At 45.1% G+C, this 12663-nt stretch overlaps 1 protein-coding gene across 1 annotated transcript in view; it reads right to left on the reverse strand.

Moving 5' to 3' along the window:
* LOC124594411 (T-box transcription factor TBX20-like) overlaps positions 1–12663 on the reverse strand; it is a 187422-nt gene that overhangs the window by 69889 nt on the left and 104870 nt on the right. Inside the window, exons 2-3 of the mRNA XM_047132780.1 lie at positions 12061–12334; positions 5779–5943 (exon numbers count right to left, since the gene is read on the reverse strand). Coding sequence (XP_046988736.1) covers positions 5779–5943; positions 12061–12334 — 439 coding nt within the window. The remainder of the gene's footprint in view (positions 1–5778; positions 5944–12060; positions 12335–12663) is intronic.

Consider the following 12663-nt stretch of genomic DNA (forward strand, 5'->3'; position numbering starts at 1 on the left):
ATTAACGTACGCAACATTATTTTTCCGAGGTGCTAGTTAAAATCCAATTACACCCTTCATATTTCCTGCGGATGGAGAGCATCTGCAGAGGGACGTGATGAATGTCCAAGATTGAGAGAAAACTCTTGGGAACGAAAAGGTTTGAGTGAAATTCTCCCCAAGAACAGCGCGCAAACTCTCTTTGTACCGTTGTCTCATTGGCACGATCTCGAGGCAGCGAAACGTATTCTTCTTCCCTCTGCTTTTCCACACTAGCAGTGCCCGCCGGTAATATAAAAAGGGAAGAAGCCACGTTTTGTTTGCACTCAGTCGAAGCGGCGGCGATGGAGGAGGCAGCGTGTAATTTTTGAGTGCGCGCACGCGGTTTGCCTGCCGACTGCGGACGGGCGGGCAGCAGCAGCCGCCACAGCAATGCGGGATAATGAAGCATCCCGAATGCGCGAGTTGAAAACAGCGGCGGCGCGCGATAGCGGCCCGATAAGGGCGGGCGCTCAGTGTGCTAAACGTTACACGCGCTGCTGGCTTTAACGCGCCGGGCATGCCGCTGCCATAAACCTGTTTATTCAAGCGGACACAGTTGGCAGCGCGGGGAGAGAGGTAGTTAGGGTCCGACAGTCGCTGCGGAGAGCAACTCTCGCACGTGTAAACCTCCCGAGACGCATCCGAGCGGACGAGGCGAGGCCGCACATGCCGCTAACTGGCGGCGTGGGGAAGAAGACGGAAAGGTGGAAACGGGAAAAAAGCCGGACGGGGGCGGCAAAAGCAGGACGGAGGGGGTGGAGGGAGGCGGAACAGAGTGGAGCGGGGGAGGAGGCGCCGGCGGAATCGGCTGCGGGCGCTTAATGCGGGCATTAAATCGTATTAAGATAAGGCCGGTAGCGGCCGCGAGATAGGCGGCGCGCGGGCGCAGGACAATTGTCTTCTCGTCACGACTATCATCGCAGATGGAGCGTAAAGATAGCGGCTTATACGGCCGGCCGCCACTATGTGCCGGTGTGTGCGGCTGATACCGCGCAGCCGGTACCCCGCCCATAAGCGTTCCAGGTACGCCCGCCACCGACGCGGTAAATTTGTTCTGTGGACCTCGCAATCACCACCGTGTGAAACGGCCGCGGCCAGGCGGATACGGCAAGTACATCGTCAACACAGGAGGCGTTACCGAATCAGATTTTTCCCTCCTTGCTTGGTGTTACACACACTGTCGCACGTTCTAAAACCCTGGTTACTAAAACTTGCGTTTCCAAAAAGATCCGTTTCAGTCGTCAGAGACCGTGTATGTTAGCAAGAACTATCAACCAAGAAATAAAAATCAGCAACTGTACATAACGAGTCCTCTGTACAAATACATTGTACTCACTACTTGTGTTAAATGTAAAACACGAACATCACACAGGGTTAGGCCTTAGGCCTGTTTCGAAGGGTCCATTCGTACCTACAAAGCAGTATGAGAAATAATCTATGATTGTAGGACGTATGATCAACAGGTCGCCAATCCCTCCAACCGTTATTGGCTGTAGATTAACTCTTATGATGAAACTTCCTGGCAGATTAAAACTGTGTGCCGGACCGAGACTCGAACTCGGGACCTTTGCCTTTCGCGGGCAAGTGCTCTATCAACTGAGCTACCCAGGCACGACTCACGCCCCGTCCTCACAGCTTTACTTCTGCCAGTACCTAGTCTCCTACCTTCCAAACTTTACAGAAGCTCTCCTGCGAACCTTGCAGAACTAGCACTCCTGACAGAAAGGATATTGCGGAGACATGTCTTAGCCACAGCTTGGGGGACTTTTGGAACTCTTCTGATGCCTCTGCTTTTATATTCAAACAACTCTCAGTGAGTGGACCTTATTTCACACCTCGCCACCTCAGATAAATCCTACGGAGGCGGTCTTGTATGAGTACCAGATTCCTAAGCCGTCCTCTGCCCGTTCCCCGCTCTCCATTATACGAGAGCGTACTGAAAAGTATTGCCTCCGAACTTTTTATGTGAAAACTCTTAAAGCTTATTAGATAAAAGTAATTTTATTAAGTTTCTATGTCTTTATTCTTAATGTCTACATCTGTTTCTCAATGCAGACACACTGGCGACGAATACATTCTTCACAGCCCGAGACCAGGTTGTTGATAGCGTCACTATAGAATGTTTGACTTCGATGAGAGAGCCAGAACCTCACCTCTGTTTGCACCATTTCATCACTACTAAACTGAACTCACCGAAGGTGTCCTTTAAGTTGTGGGAACAGGTGAAAATCGGATGGGGCCAAGTCGGGACTGTATGGAGGATGATCGATGACAATGAACCCAATGCATTGGATTGTTGGACGTGTCGCAGCGCTTGTCATGCTGAATGTGTGTGGCCGAACTCTTCGAAGTCGTTGTTTAAGTTTCCTGAGAATTTCACAGTACCTTCCAGAGTTTATAGTGGTTCCTTTAAACATGAATTACAAATGCACCACATATTGCCCATCCCAGAACACAGTGAGCATGACTTTGCCTGCTGGTGGCGCGATCTTCAACTTCTTTGTTGTCAGTGATCCTTTGTGTAGATACGCCATTGATGCTTTCTTCACCCGTCACAGTCTTGTTAAGGAACTCATCAGTCTCACGTAGGGAACGTAAAGTAAGTTGTTGAAATATGTCTAATCTCCTCTGTTTCGATTGCAGTCAGTTTTCTGAGGTTATAAAGCTCTATTATTGCACGCTATTTCTCTCTCACCAGCATACTTAGGCTACACAATGACACGTTACGCGCTACAGTTCATGGGCCTCGAGCGAAGCGGGAAGGTCGACCGAGTAATACGCATGACATATGAAACCTCAACCGATACTGAGAACGGAATAAAAAATTCGGAGGCACTGCTTTTCAGCTCGCCCTCGAACTGGCTGACGACAATAAATTCACCTACTCGACTCTCGAGTACTGTTCGTCGGTCTGTAGCTCTTACCAGGTAGCAATTAATACAGGAACTACAGACTTAGGGGAGGTTCAACGAAGAGTTCCGTGGTTTGTTCAGTTAGTGCGAAAGCATCATGAGCATTCCCAACCAACTCTAATAGTAGACTTCATATAGAGGAGTAGTGTATCACAGACTTACTCTTAAGGTATCTAAAACGCCACGACAAATCTAATAACATACTGAAACTTACTTGGGGATTAAAAAAGTGTGCTAGATCGAGATTCAAATCTGAGGCATTTCTCTTTTGCGGACAAGTGCTCTACTGAGTCATCCAAGCATTACTCACGACCAGGCATCGCAGAGGTTTCAAATCGGTGGACACTGCTTGCAAAGAGAGAATTCATTCTGAAAACAACCACCCAGTCTGCGGCTAAGGTATTTTGCCGCAGGACCGTTTCCTCCAGGTAGGCTAGTCCCTTGAGGTTCGCAAGAACGTGTGTTAAGTGTAGCAGGTAGTAGATAAGATACTGGCAGTATTAACGCTGCTGGAAACAATCGAGTGGCTGGAGGAGCGGATACATGTAGCACCTTCTTCTACAAATCGTAAGTGGATAAATACAAATGAAAAACTATCATGGTAAGTTGTTGCGGTTTCCATAGCAAGCTAGAAAGGGCGTAACTTTGTGTATTCAGTTTGCTAGCCCCTATAGTTGTGTGTCTTGAAAATTTATTTCTTCCTATTTAATCGAGTTCTGGATGCCTTAAAACTCTTTCTCAGGTACCTTCTGTAACACTGTATTTCAGTGCCTTCGAATGAACAGGCAAGAGAAACTACATATCTAAAACCATTTCACATCGTACTGCGCGGTCAACTTACAACAAAAGCACAGCGTACATTTTGGATAGAAAACACATGTTCGTAATACGAAACAACTTAGTTAGACGAAACCATAGTCCTAATAATCCAAGAATAGAAGGAAAATAAATCAGATATAAATTAAGTAAACTTTTAATATAGTCAAACCAAAGACTCACTTACCTTCTACATACCCTTTCAACAGTGTAATACAATACGTGTGGAGAAAACCCCAATAAAAAACTAAAATATAGAATATATATGAAGTTCTCCGTTTACTGTCTCTGGGATATTTATTCTCTCATAAATGTACGTGAACAATACACTTATTAAATGTAATGTGGAAATCATAAGCGAATGAGAAAGTATAGAAAGAAAAACAGCGTCCAGGCCACTTTTTTTTATTTTAATCGGATAATTCGTTTCAAGTGATTCTTTGCCTGCTGACTACCTGCACTTCGCAATAATTCGTAATTAATGGAACTGAAAATGATCTAGAAAAGATTTGAAACTGGTTAACAGAAAAATTAAGGAAGTAACCTAGTCGATTTTTTTTCTTCATATACACTGGAAATTGTCACGGTACCTTGTGGACATTATCCACTTATGAATGAGGGTGGTTCCACAAAGTGAGTTAACACAGACGATTTAACTGTTTTCAGGTATGTATTTTCTAGGATAAATTTAGACTGAATTTTTGTTTTATGTGTTGACCTCATAATAGGATACATAAATGTTTCTGTTTGTGTATGTTGTTCTTGTATGTTCCTTTCTAGACACTGAAACAGTTCCTTTTACTTGCAGGTGTCTGAGGATGGAATGCAAGTGTCTCAAAATCGACAATATGGGAGTTAAATTTTTTCAAAGAGCACTCTTTCATGGGCAAACGAATTGAATTATCATGTGTTTTTTGCAGGAAACTCTTAGTCAATGCCGTGTTTTCTTTCTTGTTGCAAACCGAAATATATGTCCATGTAACATACATCAGCAGAAAGGTGTTCTGAGAGTGTAGTGCAGTATACCGTCGAAGAACGTTATCGTTCGACTAATTCCTTTGAAAGAAACTCTTCATATTAAATCATTACTAAATTAGAAAAAGACTTTCAGATCTTTTTGAAACCATAATTCTTATTACATTGTGATATATTTTATTCACTTTCAGGTATGCCGTGTTTTGTCTGGACTATTGTTACTAAAGAAACTATCTTCACTAAACAGAAATCTCGAATGCAAAGGGAAAGCACGAAACTAGTACATCAAGCTGTTATTTGAAAACATTTCATTAGTATTAGCTGTGCTACATTTTCTCTTCACTAGAATCAGCAAACTTGGAGACAAACTGACTTTCAGAATTTCCTGTAAGATTGTTTAATTTTTCCTACATATGCTTAAAAAACGTTCTCGCCGTAATCACGTAGGACAAGGTATTGCAGTAGCAGGTTGCCTCCACTTTTGCCTGCTGAAAAACCCATCCCGAACAACGTAGTTATACTGTTGTCACCTGAAGCTATCTCGTCCGCCCTTGGAATCCCTAGGCAAATTTTAGAACCATTGGAACATGCAACTCCGGAAGTTTCTGGTGTCAAAAGGAGCGACGGCTGTAGTAGCGTGTGTCAGCACGCCGTCCTGGCGCGACGGAGTTCGTGTCAAAGCGAGTATCACAGCTGGGAGGCATCGGGTTCCGTAGCAGCTGCGGCGGTACCGGGAACAGCAGAGGTGCTGATGAAAGGCGTCACAGCACGATGTTGTTCTCTTAATTATACTTTTTTTTATCTCAGTTCAGTCTTAAAGAACTCCAAAAACCTTCGATTCAGATGTTCACTGCGTTTCCACATAACACGACCATACCTGCTCCTAATAGTTTTCTGTAGGCCATTTCGTGGTCTTGTAAAGTTTCCTGTGAGGCTCAGTCACGACGTTACAGCAACGAATACGAAAACAGTTATTATTGAATGTAAATCTCAACTGCCGCTACAGAGCAGAGTGTTGTCAAAAGTGCAACTGTCTGCTCTCAGGGCCACTTACCAGCTGGTTCTGGTAGGCAGTGACAGCGGTGAAGACGGACTCTGGGAAGATGAAGGTCTTGAACTCCTCCCTCTCGAGGTCGGTGATGGGCGCCGAGGCGTTGGCTTCGCTGCGCTTCACCAGGTGGATGCGCGGCTGGTACTTGTGCATCGAGTTCAGCACCAGCTGCCAACAGTACCACAGATTTCCTCACATCGAACACAAGGAATATGAACCCACAGCTTCATAACAGCGAAATACACTCATCAGCGAGAATATTTTGACTATGCAACATCGGCACACGAAAGAGCTGCAAGCATTTTTACAAATCACTAATCTGTATCACAACATATCTGCAGCGTCTATTCTGTACAGAGGCACATTAACAGGCTCTTTTATTGTCCTTAAAAAATATGGGGCGTGAAATGAGATCGGGTGTAGGTAGGTCTTCATCTAGGTGATTACTGCGTGATTCACACTTAACGTTTTGGCAGACGGCTTATAGAAAGAAGTACTTTCAGATTATTTCTAAACCGTTCCACTCTTAAATATCGCATGGGAAAAATGAACACCTAAATCTTGCCGTGCGTGCGCTGTTATCTCTTATTAGACAATCGTTTCTTCCTATGTAGATAGGAGTCAACAAAATATTTCTGCGTTCGGCGGGCAAAGTTTGTAATTTAAATTTCATGAGAAGGTCTCGCGCACAACGAGAAATGCCTTTGTTTTATTGATTGACACCCCAGTTTCCTTATCATATCCATGACACTGTCTCCCCTACTTCGCGATTATACAAAATATGATGCCCTTTTTTGTTCTTCTTCGATGTCCTCCGTCGGTCCTGTCTGGCAAAGATGACATAACGCGTAGCAATACTCAAATACATGACGGCTAGCGTAATGCAGCTAGTCTCTTTAGCAGTTTTATTCCATCTTACGAAGTGTACTGCCAATAACACAGACTTTGGTCCACCTTCCCCACAACATTTCGTTCCGTGATTGCTCCGATTTAAATTATTTGTAACTGCAATCCCTAGGTATTTAATCTAAAATATTTAAATTGTATTATTTCTCGTGTAATCTATATCTAACGAAATGTTTATTGTACTCATATGGAGGACTTCAGACTTTTTATTGTTTAGTCAACTGGATGACGATAGAGGGCGTCATAGGTCTCTCTGCCCGCGACAGATTCCATCCTTACGTTAGGTGCAGAGAGGCCAGCAGGGAGGTGGGCGGGGGGATTTTTTTTTTTTTTTTGGTTATCAGTCTACTGACTGGTTTGATGCGGCCCGCCACGATTTCCTTTCCTGTGCTAACCTCTTCATCTCAGAGTAGCACTTGCAACCTACGTCCTCAATTATTTGCTTGACGTATTCCAATCTCTGTCTTCCTCTACAGTTTTTGCTCTCTACAGCTCCCTCTAGTACCATGGAAGTCATTCCCTCATGTCTTAGCAGATGTCCTATCATCCTGTCCCTTCTCCTTATCCGTGTTTTCCACGTATTCCTTTCCTCTCCGATTCTGCGTAGAACCTCCTCATTCCTTACCTTATCAGTCCACCTAATTTTCAACATTCGTCTGTAGCACCACATCTCAAATGCTTCGATTCTCTTCTGTTCCGGTTTTCGCACAGTCCATGTTTCACGGCGGGGGGATAGTCGATAGATTGAGGTTTGCTTGAGACATTCATTAATGAGGTGGACCTATTAACTGAGGGCTGCGTCAGCATGCTTAGGGTGGAATGATGCGATCCACACGGGGGCAGCGGATTTGGCTAAAGATAATGAAAGCAACGAGCATGAAGTCCTCTGCGATGATGTGTCTCAGATTTTGTGAGTTGGGTCCTAATGGACGTGGTTCTGCTGTATACCATGCTTCTCCTCTTGATATAGTTTCGTCTAAATTCCATAGATTTTTTATTAGAACAGCACCTGTCTTGCGGGATACCATGTGAAGATGTATTACGTCATAGGTTTTCCTTGTGTTTATGCACAGCAGGACTTTACTTATAGATGTGATTATACACACTTATTCCCTGTTTTCTCGATTTTCCCTCCTCAGCTGGATTGGTGCGCTTTCATATTTTGCACCACGGATGTCAGTTTAGTGATTTTCAGACATACGTAAATTACAGTATGTGATCAACAGTATCCGGACACTCCCAAAACATACTTTTTTCATATTAGGTGCATTGTGCTGCCACCTACTGCCAGGTACTCCATATCAGCGACTACAGTAGTCATTGGACATCGTGAGAGAGGAGAATGGGGCGCTCCGCGGAACTCACGGACTTCGAGCTTGGTCAGGTGATTGGGTGTCACTTCTGTCATACTTCTGTACACGAGATTTGACACTCCTAGACATACATAGGTCCACTGTCTCCGATGTGATAGTGAAGTGGAACCGTGAAAGCACAAGTACAGCACAAAAGCGTACAGGCCGACCTTATCTGTTGACTGACAGAGACCGCCGACGGTTGAAGAGGGTCGTAATTTGTAATCGGCAGACATCTATCCAGGCCCTCACACAGGAATTCCAAACCGCATAAGGATTCACTGCAGGTACTATGACAGTTAGGCGGGAGATAAGAAAACTTGGATTTCATGGTCGAGTGGCTGCTCATAAGCCACACATCACGCCGGTAAGTGCCTAACGACGTCTCGCTTGGGATAAAGAGCGTAAACATTGGACGAGTGAACAATGGAAAAACGTTGTGTGACGTGACAAATCACGGTACACAATGTGGCGATTAGATGGCAGGGTGTGGGTATGGTGAATGCCCGGTGAATGTCATCCGCCGGCATGTGTAGTGGCAACAGCAAAATTTGGAGGCGGTGGTATTATGGTGTGGTCATGTTTTCCATGGAGGGGGCTTGCACCCGTTGTTGTTTTGTACGGCTCTATCACAGCACAGACCTATATTGATGTATTAGCACCTTCTTGCTTACCACTGTTGCAGAGCAATTCAGGGATGGCAATTTCATCTTTCAACACGATCGAGCACCTTCTCATAATGCACGGCGTGTGGCGAAGTGGTTACACGACAATAGCATCCCCGTAATGGACTGGCCTGCACAGAGTCCTGACCTGAAATGTGCAGAACACCTTTGGGATGTTTTGGAACGCCGACTTCGTGCCAGGCCCACCGACCGATATCGATATCTCCCCTCAGTGCAGCACTCTGTGACGAATGGGCTGCCATTCCCCAAGAATTCTTCCAGCACCTGATTGGACGTATGCCTTCGAGAGTGGAAGCTGTCATCAAGCCTAAGGGTGGGCCAACACCATATTGAATTCCAGCATTAGCGATGGAGGGCACCATTAACTTGTAAGTCATTTTCAGCCAGGTGTCCGGACACTTTTGATCACATAGTGTATGTAACTGTATGGCAATGATGACGCAAATGAGATTTTATATGTCGACATTACATTTCCTACTGTATATACGAGAGCGTGTTAAAAAGTAATGTATCCGAATTTTTATGTAAAAACTATTAAAGCCTTTTAAATAGAACGAACTGTTAATAACGTTCCAGACCTTCACTCTTCGTGTGTACATATTTATTTCTCAACATAGTCACTCTGGCGACCAATACAATTATGCTAATGAGATACCTGTTTGTTGATACAGCCACTGTAGAATGTTTTTTGACGGAATCATTACCCACCTCCGCTTGAACCGCTCCATCACTATCAAAGTGAAGTCTTTGAAGGCGTTCCCTAAGTTTTGGAACGGATGAAAATCGGATGGGGCCAAGTCGGGACTGTGTGCAAGATGATCGATGACAGTGCACCCAAGGCGACGGATTGTTGCTGGTGTCGGAGCACTCATGTGTGGTTTTACATTGTCGTACTGAAGGAGGGGTGTTCCATGTGTGGACTAACTCATCGAATTCGAAATTCAATTACAGCACACTCTTTCTCAAGCAGTGACACAGTTACATGACACACCGTCATGTTACATGCCAAAATTCGAAGCCCTCCAGCGGGAAATAGCTGCAAATATGTAGACATGTAAATAACGTTTACTTTATTTAGGAATCTTCAAGAATTTTCAGGTAAAAATTTGGAGGCACGCTGTCGTAAAACACAGCTGTAGGCTGTGATTATGTTCACTTGCCTGACTTTGTAACCACATGTGGGCTTGTAAATTCATTTGCATGCTAAATAGTTACACAGAGATTATTTGAATGTACGTACTAGGCTGTACATTATGTTAACTTGACATCTCTGCCATTTGTACTTTTGCTTAAGTTCTTCTACGCCTACTAAATATTTTATTCTGTCTGCGCGTTGGTGTGTTTACAGGGTGCCTGATAATGACTAAAAAGTCGATATTGGTGAACAGCAAATAAAATTATACGGCCCGTAATGGATAATGTTTTCACTGGAAAGATATATTCATCATCCTATCTCTTGCTTGTTGTTGGAAAGCGACGTCGATACCGCCAACGAAAATGACAACGTTAGAGGCGCAAAGAGGTGGCAAAGAGAGGCAAATCACGATAGGTGGCACTCCTGACGCCACCTGTAGCCCTAAAAGCATTGGCAGTAGCGGCTGGGAGCTCCAGCGTACATCATTCGCCGAGTGAAGTCTGTACCCTTCAACCTCGAGACTCACTTGGCTGTCTGCTACGGTATTAGACTTCCCAGTGCTCTAAGGCTACGATAACTGGTCAGCAAAGTCTGAGACTGACTTTTCTCCGTAGCTTCCTTGATATTTTCCTACCTGTACTACAAATATTTGAAAAGAGCGTGTTTTTATTTATAATGCCCGTAGACGGTAGCACTCTCCTATCGGTAGGTTGGTAGTAATGCTATACTTTGTAGACGCTCCTTGCATTTCGCATACCAAACAGTGGTACTGACGCCAGAGGAGAAGTACGGCACAATAAAGTTCCGTCATCGTTTAAACCATACAGCCACTGAAAGTTGCGAAATGCTGCAGCAAGCGTACGGTGAAGATGGACAGCCTATTCCAATAGTGTTAGGTGGTTCAAGGAGTTCCAAGAAGGCTGACTTGTCTGTGTTAGGTAAGGTGAGTCTGATCTTTCGGCTCCTGCTGTGACTGAATTAAACATCAACACAGCTTCTGTGACTGTCCGTGAGCATAGGCGGATAACATTACGTAAGCTCAGTGAACTGCTGAGAATTTCACGTGGAAACATCTGTACGATTATGCATGATCATCTCCATGTGACCCGTGTTCGTGCCCGTTGGATGCCACGTCTGTTGACTCCCGAACAAAAGGTTATGGCAACGGGGATAAGCCATAAAGTGCTGCGCCTCTTTGCCGATAGAGGGGAAACTATGACCGATGAGGAGTCAAGGCTGCATCATTATGATCCTGAAGGAAAACGTTCCAGTACAGTGTGGAAATCTCCAGATTCTCCAACACCAAAACAGGCTGCAGTCCTTCCATCTGCAAGGAAAGTGATGGTGATCACTTTCTTTACTGTCATGGAATGGAATGATTTCCAAGCATGCAGTTCCACACCACACTAGTGTTACAGCAGCATACTACACGGCTAAACTGAGGAATCACAGTGCTAGGAAACGAAAAGAACTTTCCCGGTTTCTGTGGCTGCTTCATCATGACAATGCATGGCTCGACCTCGCAAATCAAGTGATGCAGTTTATGGTGCAATACGGCATTACCTGTGTACCGCATCCGCCCTGTAGCTCCGATCTTGCTCACTGGGGTTTTTCTTTCCTTTTTATTCCCATCACTAAAGGCAAAGCTTCCAGGAATTTGATTTGAGACGACTGGAACAGTGCTCAAGGACAATGAGGCGATAGTCAAGAAACCGACTAAGAATTCCCTGCACTATGAGTTCGAGGACTGGCAGAGACACTAGAAAATGTGCGTTCAGGTAGAAGGAAAGCATTTCGAAAAAGATCATGTAAACGTTGAAATGGAGAAGTAAACATCTGTGAAAAAATCAGTCTAAGCCTGTGCTGATAAGGACTTTCTGGTATAATTCTTCTCTCATCAAGTTTGGCTGCTCACATCGACTCGCCTAGTGTACGTTGTTTCGTTAACTGCAGATTGTTTTGTGGCTATTTTATTGTGTATTTAATAGACGCTGAGCGCATTTTTGCGGGATGTCGAACAAGCGTATTCAAAACTATCTGCTTTACAATTAAGCAGCTGGAGGGCGTGCCCCCGAGTGTTAGGCTTCAGGGCGTTCGTATCTAAGTAGTGAGACAGTTCTATCTAGAGACTAAACAGTTATTCGCCCAACAGCCCACGACTCTACTCGTGCAGTAGAGATGAACGCTCTTGAACGAGGAGACTTACGTGTCCGTGCTTGTCCATCTCGTTGTTGGTGAGCTTGACCTTCTCGAAGGAGACGACCTGCTTGCGCAGCTGCTCGCCGGTGAAGGGCGAGTCTGGGTGCATGTAGAGGCGGCAGGGCGCGGGCGGGTCCGCCTTGCCGGCCACCAGCCACGACGAGCGGTGGTAGGCGTAGCGGTAGCGCTTGTTGTCCACCGGCACGATGTCCATCAGCACCGCGTACCGCTGCTCGGCGCGCACGCCCGTGAACGACACGCGGCACGTCGGGAACATGCGCCTGCAACAGCGCACGCCGCAACCCTTACGTACAAAGTAAGTTACACCTAAAGCGAATTTACGGGGAGTAGCTAAAACTTGGAGGGGATTTCCTGAAAATTGATGACAGTAACTACACCGAAGCGCCCAAGAAACTGGTGTAGGCATGCGTATTCAAATACATAGATATGTTAACAGGGAGAATACGGCGCTGCGGTCGGCAAAGTTTATAAAACACAAGTGTCTGGTGCCGTTGTTAGATCGGTTACTGCTGCTACAATAGCAGGTTATCAAGATACAAGTGAGTTTGAACGATGTATTATAGTCGGCGCACGAGCGATGGGACACAAC

Source organism: Schistocerca americana, chromosome 2 (genome assembly GCF_021461395.2).
Source record: "Schistocerca americana isolate TAMUIC-IGC-003095 chromosome 2, iqSchAmer2.1, whole genome shotgun sequence".
NCBI lineage: Eukaryota > Metazoa > Arthropoda > Insecta > Orthoptera > Acrididae > Schistocerca > Schistocerca americana.